Source organism: Lacerta agilis, chromosome 4, assembly GCF_009819535.1.
Source record: "Lacerta agilis isolate rLacAgi1 chromosome 4, rLacAgi1.pri, whole genome shotgun sequence".
Taxonomy (NCBI): domain Eukaryota; kingdom Metazoa; phylum Chordata; class Lepidosauria; order Squamata; family Lacertidae; genus Lacerta; species Lacerta agilis.
The window spans coordinates 76,465,236-76,480,045 of record NC_046315.1 but is presented as its reverse complement, the minus strand read 5'-3'; the positions used below and the strand labels follow the sequence as shown (position 1 = coordinate 76,480,045).

The 14,810-nt window shown below is 40.9% G+C and overlaps 1 protein-coding gene across 1 annotated transcript; it reads left to right on the top strand.

Annotated features, from left to right (window-relative positions):
* Nucleotides 1–423: 423 nt before the first annotated feature.
* On the top strand, nucleotides 424–14,090 carry LOC117046035 (coagulation factor X-like). The gene is made up of 8 exons (XM_033147732.1): nucleotides 424–854; nucleotides 3,795–3,955; nucleotides 5,973–5,997; nucleotides 7,042–7,155; nucleotides 8,572–8,703; nucleotides 10,506–10,720; nucleotides 11,592–11,709; nucleotides 12,941–14,090. The coding sequence occupies exons 1-8, from the start codon at nucleotides 572–574 to the stop codon at nucleotides 13,486–13,488; spliced, it is 1,596 nt and encodes a 531-aa protein (XP_033003623.1). The 5' UTR covers nucleotides 424–571; the 3' UTR covers nucleotides 13,489–14,090.
* The last annotated feature ends 720 nt before the right edge of the window (nucleotides 14,091–14,810 follow it).

Genomic DNA, 14,810 nt, shown 5'->3' with positions numbered 1-14,810 from the left:
AGGATCACCTTGGGGCCACCTTCCCAATGGGGAATACGGATGAAAGGATATGTCAATTATGATTCTCTCTCTCGGTTGCTTACTTTTCCAATCTTAAGTTCAGTTCTCCACGTTTCTGCAACAGCTTGTGATTTATTTATTTATTTAAAAAAATCTCATGAAAATTATTCAGCATTTTAGTGCAAATACCTCCTAGTAACCATGCTTTCGTGTGCAGTTTTGACATAAGGTGCTCATTTTTGCAAGCATGTTTGAATACGTAATTCATTTTTAGGCACATTCACCCCTAATGTATGCATTTCACTTCTCCTATCTTACTTTCTTGTTCAGATACTGCAAAAGGGACACCCATGACAAAATGTTTTTGGAAAGGGAAAGGTGGGGGGGGGGGAGAGAGAGAGAGAGAGAGACTTCATTAGGAACAAATTGCCCGAATGGGTTTGTTGTGAATTTTGTTGTGAACAGAGGGCTTATTTCCGTAAATGTAATCAGCTTTTGACTTACAGGCACACTTCCTCTGTGCCTAAATATCTGAGGAGAAAAGCATGGGAAGCTGCTTTTTGAAGCATCCATGGCACCACTTTGCCTTATGACCTTACTTGGAAAAGACCAGGATGTCTTATCATACAGCACAATAATTTGGAGAATCCGTATCCAAACACAACCCCATTTGTTATGTGTGATAAGAGGTGCAGCCCAGCAACAGGAAGTGTGCTGTTTGAACCTTATTCACAGCTGGCCCCTGCCAGTAGAACAGTGTGTTGTTTTTCCACCGATAGGCACCATGGCTAGCCAGCTGTTCCTCATTCTGATTCTCACTTCTCTGTCAAGTTTCCTGAAGGCAGAAAGAAATGGTAAGAGAGCCTTAAATAATTTCTCTGTCTCTCAATTGCAACTGCTTTCATTTATTTCAAATAAGAATTATTATTTTTTTCTTTTTTTGCATAGGAATAAAGTAAGGGTCACAAATTAGGAGAAGTCTTCTCCACCGAAAGGGTCTCAATATATTATACAGTATAAGGCATCTTGTTTGCCTGTGTGTGGTGTGGGAATTAGTTTTTAGGCTGCATACACACCATACACACAGAGCTACAATGCATTTAGGAACTACAGTTCCCAAAATTATTTTTGGGGGGTGTTGCTTTCAATGTGATTTAAATGGTGTGGGAAAGCACCCCGGAATGCAGTTCTGTCTGTGAGATGGTAAAAATACCTTCTCTTTCAGCTACAGGGGTGATGGGAGAGAAAATGATATACATGACAAGGGACAGAGCCCTTCATATAGCAAATAAATGTTTCGGATGAGGAAGGCAGAAACATATATCTTATATTGTTCCCAGAAGACAGATGAATTCGTAAGAATGTGGTGATCTGGTTTTTTTTTAAAAAAAAAAAAAAAAAGAGGAAGGAAAAATAAAAAGTGTGACACAGAAGAGTTAATAAACAAGAAACAGAATGATAGTGGAAGTAATGTTTCTATGAAATGAATAAATGCACCTGGTTTTAGTTTGGGGGGGGTGGTGGAATCTTAACATTTCACAGATCAATGAAGTTGTGGCAATAAATTTAACATGTTTGTTCTCTCAAACACACCAACGCTGCTATGAACAGCGTAACTTCATAAAAACTTCGCGTACGATATAACAAGACCCCACTGGAAATCTGGAGCGATATTTTAAAACAAGTAGCTAGCTTTGGTGTTCTTTGATCCCTTTTTATGTCACCAGCAAAAGCAATATAGGCTTTATGAATGTTAACACCCTGTTAGTAAACACTTTTGGGGGGGGCATGGAAGCAAGCCATGTTAATTTAAGTGTAACCCACTGTTCAGTATGGTTGCTTAGGATTATAATGTACGTCACATGCAATCGGCCCAGTAGAATGATGATCTGCATTTCTTCATGTGCTTTGGCTACAACAGGAACTGAAGTGGCCAATACGGGACGGGACTAGGGGCACGGAAACAATAGCATCTAGTGAAAAAGTGATGATGCCCCATTTTGGGTCTTCATAAACCTCTTCTCAGGAGTCCTCAATGGTTGGCAGGGAATAGGTCAGGCAAAAAGTAGTATTTATTCACACCACAGGTAGTTAAATTTATGGAATTTGCTGCCACACACGATGTAGTGATGACCACCAGTTTAGGGGACCAAACAACATGATGTTAAATGCACCTTTGCACTTGATGTGCAACTTAAGTGCTGGAGAGGCGGCTGATAATTACATGTATTAGCATAACAGCAGATGTGAAGGCAAAATAAACCTTTTCTCACCTACCTCCTCCTTAATACAATTGAAAACTTTAGAGGAGGAATTTTGAGGGTGACTGGGGAAGTGAATAATTTGGGCAGTTGAAATTGAGGGATAGAGTTGAGAGGAACAAGGTATGAAAGGTGTAAGCTAGAGAAAACAGCTGGAGCAGTCAAGGTGGGAGGTGACCAGAGCATGCAGCTGAGGCTTTAGCTGAGATTTTGCAGATGAATTGGTAGATTTCTGCAATGATTTGGGGGGGGGGGAGGAAGAATCAAATATAAGGCCAGAGCTTTGTGTTTGGCCATCAGGCTTTAAGAGGCAGGGCACAAGGTGAGAGAGAGAGCCAACAGAGCATCAACAGACTACAGACCCTGAAAGGAGCAAATGACAAAAAGATGGAGAGTGTGCAATTTTGAAAGCAACAAGGTGATGCCTGCAGAAAGTGACTGCTTACAAGATGTGCAGAGTGGCAATCTCAGAATGGTGGGTTTTACTTCCACATCTTCGTGGCATGTAGTGAAATCCAATATGGTGGTCTGAGTAGGAATTTTGAGAATTCCTGAGACATACCGGTAGACCAGGGAAGTCTCCTGCTGCCTGTGATGATAGCCACCCACCCTGCAGCTACAGGCTATTATGCCGCAAGCAAGCCCCCGCTTCCACCTGTTTCTTCACCCCATGCTGTATGGAAAGAGAGCATCCAATGATCATGTGAGGTTTCTGAGGGACTTTACTGCTGATGGAGTAACTAAAGCTGTGTACACATTACTTTTTCCTCTGGTTCCAGTGCACTCCCGCTCCCTCCGGTTTTGATCCATGTACACATGGTATTTACCTGCAATGCAGAGTTATCCTGTAGGTTCTTGAGCAGTCCTGCTGTTTGATGTGTTTTCCCTCAAACCAGTTTCAATTCAAAAGGAAAACTTAAGCCACTTTCACTTCACAGCTAAACTGAGGTGTGTGCATTTGAGACAGCCATCGCTCGTGCAGGGATTACAGCACAAGCACAGACGGGGAGTGGGTTGCAAGGGGTGGAAACACCCAGCAGGTAGTGTGCATCAAGTGAATGCATTCCCTCCTACCACTCTGGTGTGTACAACAATATGTGAATGCCACTTGAAATGTAGTTGGTGGGGTGGGGTGGGGATGAGCTTGCTGTTTTCAGCTGCCAAAATGGGAGTGGCTTTCTCCTTGCCCCAAGTGAAGTATGAGAAGGCTGGAAGCGAAGCAAGTCAACCTCAAGGGAGCAGCAGCCACCGCAAGCACTGGGTGGCTTGTCTTCACTTCATAGGCAAACATACAAGCCAGGTGGTCTAGCCTAAGAACTGAATCCCTGTTGCTCTATGGATGCTGCCTCATACGACATGCACATGAGACGGAAAGAGACAGAGAAAGAACCATGGTGTGCTTCCTATCAAAAGTAGAGATGTGAAACCATGTGCAACATTTATCTATAAATGCAAAACAGTTATCCATAATGTGTTTTTAAATTTGCATACGAGAAATGAGTGGGTTGTTTTTTGTGTTTTTTCTTTCTTTAGTGTTTCTACAGGATAAAAAGGCAAACAATTTTTTGGAACGAGTAAAGCGTGCCAATTCCTTCCTTGAGGAGATGAAGCAAGGAAACATTGAAAGGGAGTGCATGGAAGAGAGGTGCTCCAAGGAAGAAGCCAGAGAAGCATTTGAAAACAACGAGAAAACTGTAAGGACAAAGCTGGCCAATGTGTTTGATTTGCCTTAATATGGCTGCTGTTTTCTGTCCTCCGGAGCAAGATCAAAACAGGGCCGACAGCTATGTTTTACCAGCTGTGCCTTCACAGTGGAACTGTCAGCTGCATTTAACAGCTTCCTACTCCTGCAATACTCTAGCGTTCTCTCCATGTGCTACTACGTTCCCCTCTTCTTCCAGCTGGAGAACAAGCTGGAACCCAGACATCTCTCTCCCTAAGCCAGGAATGGGGAACCTGTGACTGTACAGACGTTGTTGGAATCCAACTCCCATTAGTCTCAGCCAGCAATGTCAAGGGTAACAGATGATGGGAATTGTAGTCCATTGACATCATTCTGCAGGCTCCCTACCCCTGTCCTAAACAAAGCAGAGGAGGGAGGAGATTGCAGGTAATGATAATAAAAAGGAGCTGACAAGCAGGAAGGGTCAAGACACGACTGTTGATTAATACCACTCTGACAACTCTGTTGTGAAGGTGCACTCAGTAGTGCGTGGTTGGCCCTGTTTTTATTTTGCATCTTAAATGATATTTTCCCCGTGCTTACATATATGTGTGCAGCAGCTGATTCCTTTATTAATATTTTATTAACATATTTCTATTATTTTTATTACTGTAAGAAAAGAGCCGAGATACAGTGGTTCTTCATAAGATAGAACGGTCAAGACCAAAAACACAAGCCATTAAAATCGTTAGAAATATTAAGAACGTTAACAGTGTAGGCACAAGGTATTAAGGACACTTAAGGCGTAGAAACTAAGTTAATAAAAGTAGGAACTTAACACTGATGTGGCATACTTATTAGAAATATTAGAGTGTTACAAACATTACAGTGATGAAACAAAATTAACAACACAGCAGCTACCTTCTTTCTTGCAACACATCATCTCCTTGTTTAGTTATGTGCCAATTCTACTATGAAAGGAGAGTCATAGAATCGTAGGGGTGGAAGAAAAGGTTTCTGTTTATCAAAAGAGAAATAAAAGAAAAGCATCAATCAACACTTTTACATTGCATTTCTCTTCTTCCCCGCTAATACTTTATGCTCCTCTCATACTTCATAATAAACTCAAATATTTTGTTCAGCGCACTGAATGGCCAGAAGCCATTTATTTAATTCCGCCCCCTTATAATCCTCAGACTCTTTCATGAGTGGTCTGCTTCACCCTTACCTGTCATAAATTATGGCCATCTGCCAAACAAGCCAGAAAGTAAAGGTAATAAAGGAATTCCAAAGGTTGGAAAGGGGAATCTGCAAGTGATAAAGGGGGAACTCTGAAATAGCCATCCTCCCTCAAGTTGCTTTAGTCCAGGTAGTGTAATGCTTCTTTTCTTTTAGTATTTAATAATGGCAGTCAATTGCTACCATTAAACCAAATGCATTTTTTTTTGCAAATACTCCCAGATCTGTTTGAAGTTGTGAATATATGCATAGCTCTTGCTGATACTTGACATAGTCTTCTTCTTCTTCTTAATGTACCTGCCCTCCCACCTAATGTTCCAAGGTGGGTTACATTACAACACAACATTAGTACTTGCTAGATTTGCTAGATCAGTTCAGGTGCCTTAAGCAGTTCCATTATGCTAGGTGGCATGCTGTAGCAGAAACTGGCAGAGGACTGAAATATGTCCTTAATTGGCATACACTTTCTATACAGTTGGCCTGTCTATACTGGTCCTCAGTTGGGTCACAGCCTGACCTAAGGTGGATCACAAAAGTGGCACTGCTGCCCAATGAATATGTGGTCTGAAAATTAACAAGTGGGTCTACATTTCTTGATGGGTTCTGCTGAGCCTGTCTGAAGACTATCTCATTGGGGTGAGTAAGGGTCCAAAGTAACAGGTACATCTGTGCTTCTGGGACAGCAGTCACAGCTAGAGTGAAGTATGGCATTGGAACATGGCCGAACTATGGGAAGAGCTACTGCTGTTGTTGTTGTTGGAAAAGCTGCTATATATTGTTATAAATAAAATCTGCTGTTTTCTTATTAGGCGGAGTTCTGGAATGTGTATGTAGGTAAGAGATGCGTATTTTTGCGCCCAATATTTCCTTAAAATACAGTTGATATGTATTAGATAAAAATAAATTAGTTGATTCATTGGGTAATATCCAACAGGAGCAATACTCCAAGTAGATTTGAGTTGCTTGATTCAATGAGTCTATTCACAGTATGAATGACATGTGATATACAGTAGTAGTAGTAGTATTTCAGATGCAATTACACTTTTTAGCTAGAACTGCTTTTAGTTGTGCCAGGTTCATGTGAACTACTTTAATTGTGACTAAGGAACTATAGCTCCATGTTTTAATAGTTCATGCTCTCCTATCCTGTATCTTAGTAGAAAACATGTTCGGAGACGCTAAATTGTGTGTTTCCACTCTCCCATGGCTGCATAAAACTGATAAAGGAAGACCCTATGCCACAAATTGACTGATTGGTGCATTCAACATATATTTATGACATTTGAAACAACAGAAGCAAAGCCTGCTGGTGGAAGAGTTTACATTCTGGTTGGGGGTGAGAGTGAGACGGGCCAAAGCAAATATGGGATCGTTTGCAAAGGTGGCTTCCTATTTCCAAACGATGGCAGCAACTCTTAGAGCTGTGAGCAGCTGTGCCAAGAGCTTATAATCAGCATTTTGCAATAGGAATGAAAGCTAAACCCTTAGCTCTTAATCTATATGTTACACACATCGGCAATAAGTATGCTCCTAAGACCCTGGTCCAATAGCAAGTTCTATTAATTTCAGGGAACTTACTTCAATATAATGAGCAGGAATTAGGCACAGGAGCTGTAGCAACAGTGAAGCAGACCACCTTAGAACCTTGTGGACTCTCCTTTGTAATAGGTTTTAAAGCAAAGGCTGAATGGCCACCTATCAGGGACATCATAGTGGTAGATGCCCTGTGTTGACAGGAAGTTGGACTAGATGAACTTTGGGGAGCCAGTATAAAAAGTGACACCGGGTAACCTAATATTTTCATTCTTAACACATTCATTAATACATTGGATAACAAGAAACTATATTACAAAAATATATATATTTTCCAAATGCTAGATGGGGACCAGTGTGCCTCAAACCCTTGCCATGACCGTGGAACGTGCAAAGATGGCGTAAATAAATACACCTGCACATGTTTGGATGGCTATGATGGGCCGAACTGTGATACTGGTAAGTTGTGTTTCTGTTGCAAAAGAGCACTGGCTTTCTTACAGGTATTTGTTGGTTTATTTCACTACGTTCTCTGAGGTTGGGCTCCATACAAGCATCCTAGGTTAAGATGATATGGAACAGCATTTCTAAATATGTTGTTATGAAGGTAGGAACTGCCAATACCATTTCCCTCTCTCTCGCTCTCACTCTGAAGGTTGTTGGTCTTCCTCCCTCCATTTTCTGCTTCAGGTGTATGTTGCTCCCAGGCCTTCTCTTCGTGAAACACAGATTCCACTTTTACAGGCCACCCCAATCCCTGCCGAGCTGTGGTCTTTTTCCTCGACCAGGGTCTGTGTTCCTTTGGAGAACTGAAGACATGACAGAGGCTGTCGTAGCTTTAAGAAATAGGATTCAGTGGCCCTGCATTGCTTTATAACAGCCCTAGCTTGGCCAGGTCTTTTGCATAGGCTAGGCCAGGATTTCCTCTGCAGCTTGTATTTCTCCCTTCACATCCCAAAATCTTACCATTTATTGGTTTAGGGGACTCCCCCCCCCCACACACCCACATTCATAATAATATGCTGTACAGCACCGGTTGGGAACTAGAGGCAGGTGTCACCTATTATTTCAGTTCCTTGATCCTTTTAAATCCCTACAGTGAGATCCTAAGGAAGGGAGAGCCTATGCATCTGACAGCAGGGTTGAAGAAAACATTCCTCTTTAAATGTAACTTGGGCAAAACAGGATTCCCATATGTATTAGATAAGTATTTAAGAATGCTTCTCATGACCATCTGGTTGACCACAGAGAATAAGATGCTAATCTGATCCAGCAGGTTTGATTCTTACATCCCTATGCATTTTATGGTATCCACACAATAGTTGCATTTGCACATAATGATAGCCTATTTGGCTTATTGTGTTTTATTGTGAATGAGCAATTGCTGCCCAATTGTTCCCACTTCAGTCCTCCAGGGATTGTGGTTTCTTTCTCCCTAGCAAACCACGATAGCTAGCCAGTCCTGACCCATGATTTGTTGTTCTTTTGTTGGCTTGATTTCTGGTTCAAACATAAACAGGCTTCCTGTTTTCTTTCTCCCACTGGAGCAAAGAACAGAGTTTTCAAAATTGTTGCTACGTCTTGGAGGATGTTATGTGGGTCATAAAATGGCTAGACTACAAACCAGTTTTCCTCCAGCAGTTGGTTTTTCAGTGACCTTCAACAGTTGCTCCATTTGTCCATTGATAGAGCTTTAGCTTAAACAGTAGAGAACACAAAGGAATTACCCAGTGCAAAATTAAAAATTAAAAAATGCCTTGAAGAATTTACAACCTAGAGGAAAATGGCTCTGGCTCTAAGTAACATTTTAACCATTGCCTGAAGAATGTGTGTTAATTTGTTTTTCAGCACTCATGTATTTGTCTTTTTTTCCAGTCATACAAAGATCCTGCAAAGTGCAGAATGGTGGCTGTAAGCAGTTCTGCAAGCATGTAGAAAACAATATTGAATGCTTTTGTGCCAATGGATATATTCTGGAAAACAATGGACAATCCTGCATTCCTACAGGTAAGAAGCCATTTGTTTCTTGTTATACTTGTTATACTTACCTGGTATATATTCTTATTTTTGGGGTGCATTTTTGCATGCATTGTCTTTCTTAATGCTACCAACAGTTTAATTTTGAGTTTGCTTTTCTCCTTTTACAAGGATATTCTCAAACTTTCTTATCTCCATTTTTTCCTCTTCATGTTCTGAAATAAATCCATAAATTTCCAGGAGTCTTCAGCAGTCTAAAGTTGTTGTGTCTTCTATTCACAAAATCAGTTAAAGCAGAGGAAGAGGGATATGGGCTGGCATATTGATGGTGACAACGTTTTCTGGCTACTTCAAAATTAAAATCCTGCATGCACAAAGAGCACACATATCACAATAAATAGCCATTCAGAAGCACCCATAGAATTTGTTCTTTTGACTTCTCCTTTAAAATAAATCATAGTACCCCAAAAAGATGTTAAGAGAGACTAGAGGTACTAATTTTTTCATCGTTTTTTCCTTGCCCAACAATATCAGTGGTTTTGTTTTTTTAAAGGATTCTCTATAAGCCACGAAAGATGCAGTTTAAAGTTCATATCTAAACCTCTGTGATGTTTTGTTTTGTTTATTTATTTATTTAAATTTGATTTGATTTATATACCGCAGGTCTAAGGGCGGTTCACAGGATAAAATCAGAATATAAAACCACAAAATACTTCTATCTACACTTTGTTTTCTGCATCCTTTATTATTGATATATAGTTTGTTTCTAACTGAGTGCACAGATTCTGAAGTGTTTTAAGGGTCTGAGAAAGAGAATTTTTAAATTTTTAAAAAAATTGATTTGACCATTAGATCTGAAGGTCCTTTAGCTGATGTTTTCATTTTAAGGTGCAGGGTGACCTATGTCTTTCCTCTGTGCTTTTTAAATTTCATCATTTTTGAAAGATGCAATGAAAAGATAGTTGGTCACAGGAAAATTAATAGGTTCATAAGGCACTCTTATGAATGTTTATTCAAAAATAATGCTCCATTGAGTTCAATGGGTCTTTGTCTTCTGACTTCCCTTCTTTACCTACTTTGTCCACCTTTTATCTTCCTGGAACGAAGCCACATCCAGGAGCCAGTTTCTTTACCCAGGGCTGGTTATAGGGAGCATATGACTTCCTTTTTACAACAGCTCCACTGGATACCAATCTGTTTATTGGCACAATTCAAAGTGTTAGTTATGGCTAAGAAAGCCCTAAATAGCTTGGGTCAAAGCTGTCTGACAGACTCATAGAAACCTGCTTGGGTTTTGAGATCTTTGGGGGAGGCCCTTCTCTAGCTCCTGCCACCCTCACAGATATGATGTGGGACAGGGCCTTTTTGGTGGCTGTTCCCAGACTTTGGAATTCCTTCCCTAGAGAAGCTGGAATGGCTCCCTCCTTGTCGTTCTTCTGCCAACAGGTGAAAGCATTCTTGTTCCAACAGCCTTTGGAAACTGCCTGCTTTTAATGAGGGGGCTTGTGCCTTACTTTTTTTGCAATTATTTGTATGATTTTAATAGATGTGTGTGTGTGTGTGTGAGAGAGAGAGAGAGAGAGAGAGAGAGAGAGAGATTTAATTAGATTCTTATTTTTTAATTATTATTTTCTATGGTTTTAGTGGTTCTTATTTTTATCTGTAAGCTGTCTTGAGTATCATCAGGGGAAAAGGAAGGATATAAATAAATATAATAAAAAGATATTTCAGTTCTTCGTAGGAAAAGGCATATTTTAAAAGATTGACTTTTTTGTTTCATTGGCACAAGTTAGCTTGGTTGCGTTGCCCAATTTAAAATGCCGGTTTTGCAGTTCCATATCCATGTGGTCGGATTCAGAAAAAGAAGGTGGCAAAGAGAGAAGCAAGTTATTTAGAAGAGCCAGATTTTGATGACACACAGATTTTGCCAAGCCCTGGTCCCCAAGATGAAGAGCCAGTGTATGGGGTCAAAGAAGATCCTGGCGAGGACCTTGATCTCAGAGTAGTTAATGGAGAGAATTGTGAACTGGGCCAATGTCCTTGGCAGGTAAGTTACTCTGTCGTGTATCTTGTATAAATATTATATACTCGTTTATTATCCATATTTAACAATGGACACTGATTCTGTTATTTTTAACTGCTCCCATATTGTATTAAAGTGGGGAACAGCAAGGATCCCCACTCCAGGCTGTGGCTGGCTGGATTACCTGTTTTTAAACTTTTTTTTTTTTTTTAAGGCAATAAATATCTTTTACAAGAAGAGATTCAGGGCTATGGGCCTGCAACCTTCAGTCTCATCAGGTTATCCACAGGACTTAAGTTTCTGAAGTAGACTATCCAGTTCATGTTCCATCCTGACTAAATCGGACAAATGAATCTCTTTTGGAATTGGAGTTTGGTGATTCCTTAACCAACCCTGGGCTCTTCCCATCAAGGCATTTTGCTGCCTGAGGCAAAGGGCAAGATGGCATCTCCTCCATTCTCTGTACATAAACCCTTAATTCAGCCTTGGTTGACGGGGCAGAGTCCTCCACTACACCTGCAGGCAGCAGGCTAACTTATGGGGTTCAGGCCAAGCTGTATGGCCCTCACAGCTTTTCCCACTCCTTGCAGCTTATCTTGCCCCAGCTGCCTGAGAAAGCTGCCTCACTCTGCCTAATGGCAGATCCGGCCCTGCTTCCCATTAAACCCCTGACAGAAATGCACCACGTCACTCAGGCACTTAAAAGTTGCTTTTGTAAATCTACTCTTTTCTTTTCTTCACTTTCTTTGTATGTCCTTATTTTGGTTTTCCCCTCATTTGGCTCTGCCTTATTTTGATTCTTACAGGTGTTCTAGAAAGAAGACTTAATACATCCTATGGTATCATTTCTCCCTCAGAAAAAAATCCTGATTTTTGTACCTGCTTCTTTTTTCAGGCACTTCTGATAGATGATGCAGGAGAAGGGTTTTGTGGAGGGACCATTTTGAGCCCAATGCATGTGCTTACTGCAGCTCATTGTATAAATCAGACAAGAACGCTGAAAGTTGTTGTTGGTGGGTATTTTAGATTTTTGTCACCTATTCAAAGATGCTAAATTGTAAAAAAATATTTTTGGTAGGTGAGGTGCACAGTTTTTAGTATCTTACTCAGTATCTCACCAAAATTCATGTTTTGTAAATAAGCCTTTGGGTGTGAGCTGTGGCAGGGTGTGTGTGTGTTACTGATCTCATGTGGGATTTTTTAAAAAAAGAAATCAGAACAGAAGTGGGCAGGTTCGTGAGAATAAATTGGGCTTGAACTGTGGCGCTCAAAGGGGGTGTTTTTCCCCATGGGGCAACTTTCAGCTTTGGAATATCAGTGGTAATTGAGAAAATACACTGGGGGGGAGGATTAGCACCCACCCACAGAAAGTGCAAGCCCCAATCATGGAATGTCTAGGGCCAGCCTGTCTGAGGCAGAGCAGCAAATGGTGAGTGTGTGCGTGCGCACACACATATCGAAGTGCATAATACCCAAGTTGGACAAATTATTCTGTCACCTGAGAGAGCAAATCCCACAAGTACTTCATTTCCAGGCAGGAAAAAAATGCAACAATAACAAATAGCCATCAATTTCCAACCTTTTTGTGACTCCCGAAATAAGCTGCCCTCACTATGCGTAGTGGGAAGACTGGGCCCAGAAATATTCCCAGTAGCAGACTACTACAGTTCCCAGAATTACTTGAATGAAAGAATTCGCTTCAAATGTCCTTCAAATATTTAGTAGGAAGTGTATTGTGTGACCGCAGCCTTAGAGAAAATTCAGTTCATCTTGAAGATACCTGGTGGGGCTTCCTTACCTTTTTGGCGATTCAGAAGGTGTGTGCAACCCCTGCTTACCTCTGGCAGCTGCCACAGAATCTCAGAAAACATTCCCGTTTTCATCCCCCTTCTCTGTTCTTCGTTCTTTCTTCCATTGAATTTTTTTAAAATCTATTTGTTAATTCGGCTAAATGTATTATCAGGTGTCAAATAATAGGTGTCAAAATTATTATCATTAGACACCCAGAAGTTGGGGTTCTGGGAGGGTGGAAAGACATAGTTTTATGAGCAAGGACTGGATGAGTTGGGAAGAGATCGGCAAGTTTTGTATTTATTTTGGATCAAATGTTGTGGAATACAAGTGTTGTTGTTTTATTATATTCTAACTGCGGGGGAGAGATTAATAACAACAACACCCAGTTTGAATACCAATGCACCTCATATTTGTATCACGTAATAATTCTACTGTGTTGTTCTCACACAGGGGAAGTGAACACAACGGCAAGCGCAAGAACAGGGACGGTTCATACAGTGGAGAAAGTATACGTACATCAAAAATTTGTTTTGGCAACCTATGATTACGATATAGCCCTCATTCAGCTGAAGACCCCTATCCAGTTTTCAGAAAACGTGATCCCTGCGTGCCTTCCCACTGCTGACTTTGCAAATCAAGTCCTGATGAGAACAGGAAAGGGTACGATCAGTGGCTTTGGCCGCCTTCACGAAAGAGGCCGAGTATCCGCCACGCTCAAAAAAATTGATGTCCCCTATGTCGAAAGGCATACCTGCAAGCAGTCCAGCAATTTCCCAATCACTGAAAATATGTTCTGTGCTGGTTACCATACTATAGCCCAAGACGCATGTCAGGGAGACAGCGGAGGGCCACATGTCACTCGATACTGGGACACTTATTTTGTGACTGGTGTAATCAGCTGGGGGGAAGGGTGTGCAAGGGAGGGGAAATATGGGGTTTATACCAAGGTGTCAAGATTCATAGGTTGGCTGAGGAGAATAATGCGTCCAAAGCTATAACACAGTGGAGCATGAGAGGACAACCATTGTCTCCCTGATCATGGTTTGTTGTCATGTTTCACACAGGCATTTCCATGAGTGAATTAAATAAGTTGCTCTGCCTAGGACTTAAACCAGCCTCTGCCAACCAGGATTATTTTTGGACTATAACTCCCATCAGCCCCAGCCAGCACAACTATGCTGGTTGGCATTGATGGGAGTTGTAGTACAAAACATCTTGAGGGCGCCAGCTTGGTGAGGGATGACTTACACTATGTTACTTTAACGGCCTCTTCATTTCAAAAGCCTTGTTCAGGTGTTCTTCCTGAACAAGAAATATCAATATAGTATGCAGTTTTGCCTAATGCAATGCATTCTTGTATGTTATTTTCATTTATATGCACTCTGTGCCCACCTAGTACATGCATTTTTGTGCACATTTACTTGTCTGGAGAACTGGATTGTAAAATTTGGAGAAGTGTAAGTTTTGAAGGATGGCTACATTTTGCTTCATGTATTCTTTATAAAAGCACAAATTCCGTGTTAGCCTTTAAATGCTAACTGAACTGAATTTCTTCCCCCATCCCTATAACGCCATAATAAAAAGAAAGTGTTAACGTTTCTCTGATGGGAAAACGCTATGTTGTTATACATCATTTTCAACAATGCATCCTTTACAGTAGCAACAAATTATACAGGTATGCCTTGTGGGCGGTACTGGGTTTGTTTTGTTTTTTTGAAAGCATGTTATCAGGCCATGCGAGTTGAGAGCTGCCACAGAAAGTTAGTATTCCAACCTGTTCAGAATTCACATATCATCTGCTGGCCTGCATATGTATGGGCCAACCTCCCTCTATTTATCTGGCTAGAGAATGTACATAGCTAATACTTGATTATCTTTGTTTCATTCTATACAGTGAATTGTAGCCCCATTTTCGAGTGACTCACACTCTCCCATCCTATAGCTTCGTAGAAAGCCTGTCCACTAAATTGTGTGTGTTCTCCCTCTTGTGGCCACAAAGTACCAATCCAGAACCGGTGCTAGAAATGTGTATTTCCCCCCCCCCCCAAAAAAAAAGTGTTACAGATGAGGGATTTTGATTCAATAAATAACGTTCAGCATTTTCCAACTTCCTAAAATCCTAACATCCATAAGCCAAATGCAAATTGTACACATATTTACAGTAATTATGCTCTTAAGCACCTCATTCCTAAAAACCATTTGGGTGAAACAAATAGCAAAACTGTAATCGTGCAACTGAATGTATGCAATCTGTTTTGGATTAGGGCAGATGAGTAGCTTCATGTGTCCTAGTTCAGTGACAGAGTCCCAAAAGATCCAT

Excerpts from the sequence above, each read along its gene's own strand:
- LOC117046035 (XM_033147732.1), top strand. The coding sequence starts at position 572 with ATGGCACCACTTTGCCTTATGACCTTACTTGGAAAAGACCAGGATGTC. Across the intron at positions 5,998-7,041 it reads GTTCTGGAATGTGTATGTAG|ATGGGGACCAGTGTGCCTCA; the intron begins GTAAGAGATGCG and ends TCCAAATGCTAG. Across the intron at positions 7,156-8,571 it reads TGGGCCGAACTGTGATACTG|TCATACAAAGATCCTGCAAA; the intron begins GTAAGTTGTGTT and ends CTTTTTTTCCAG.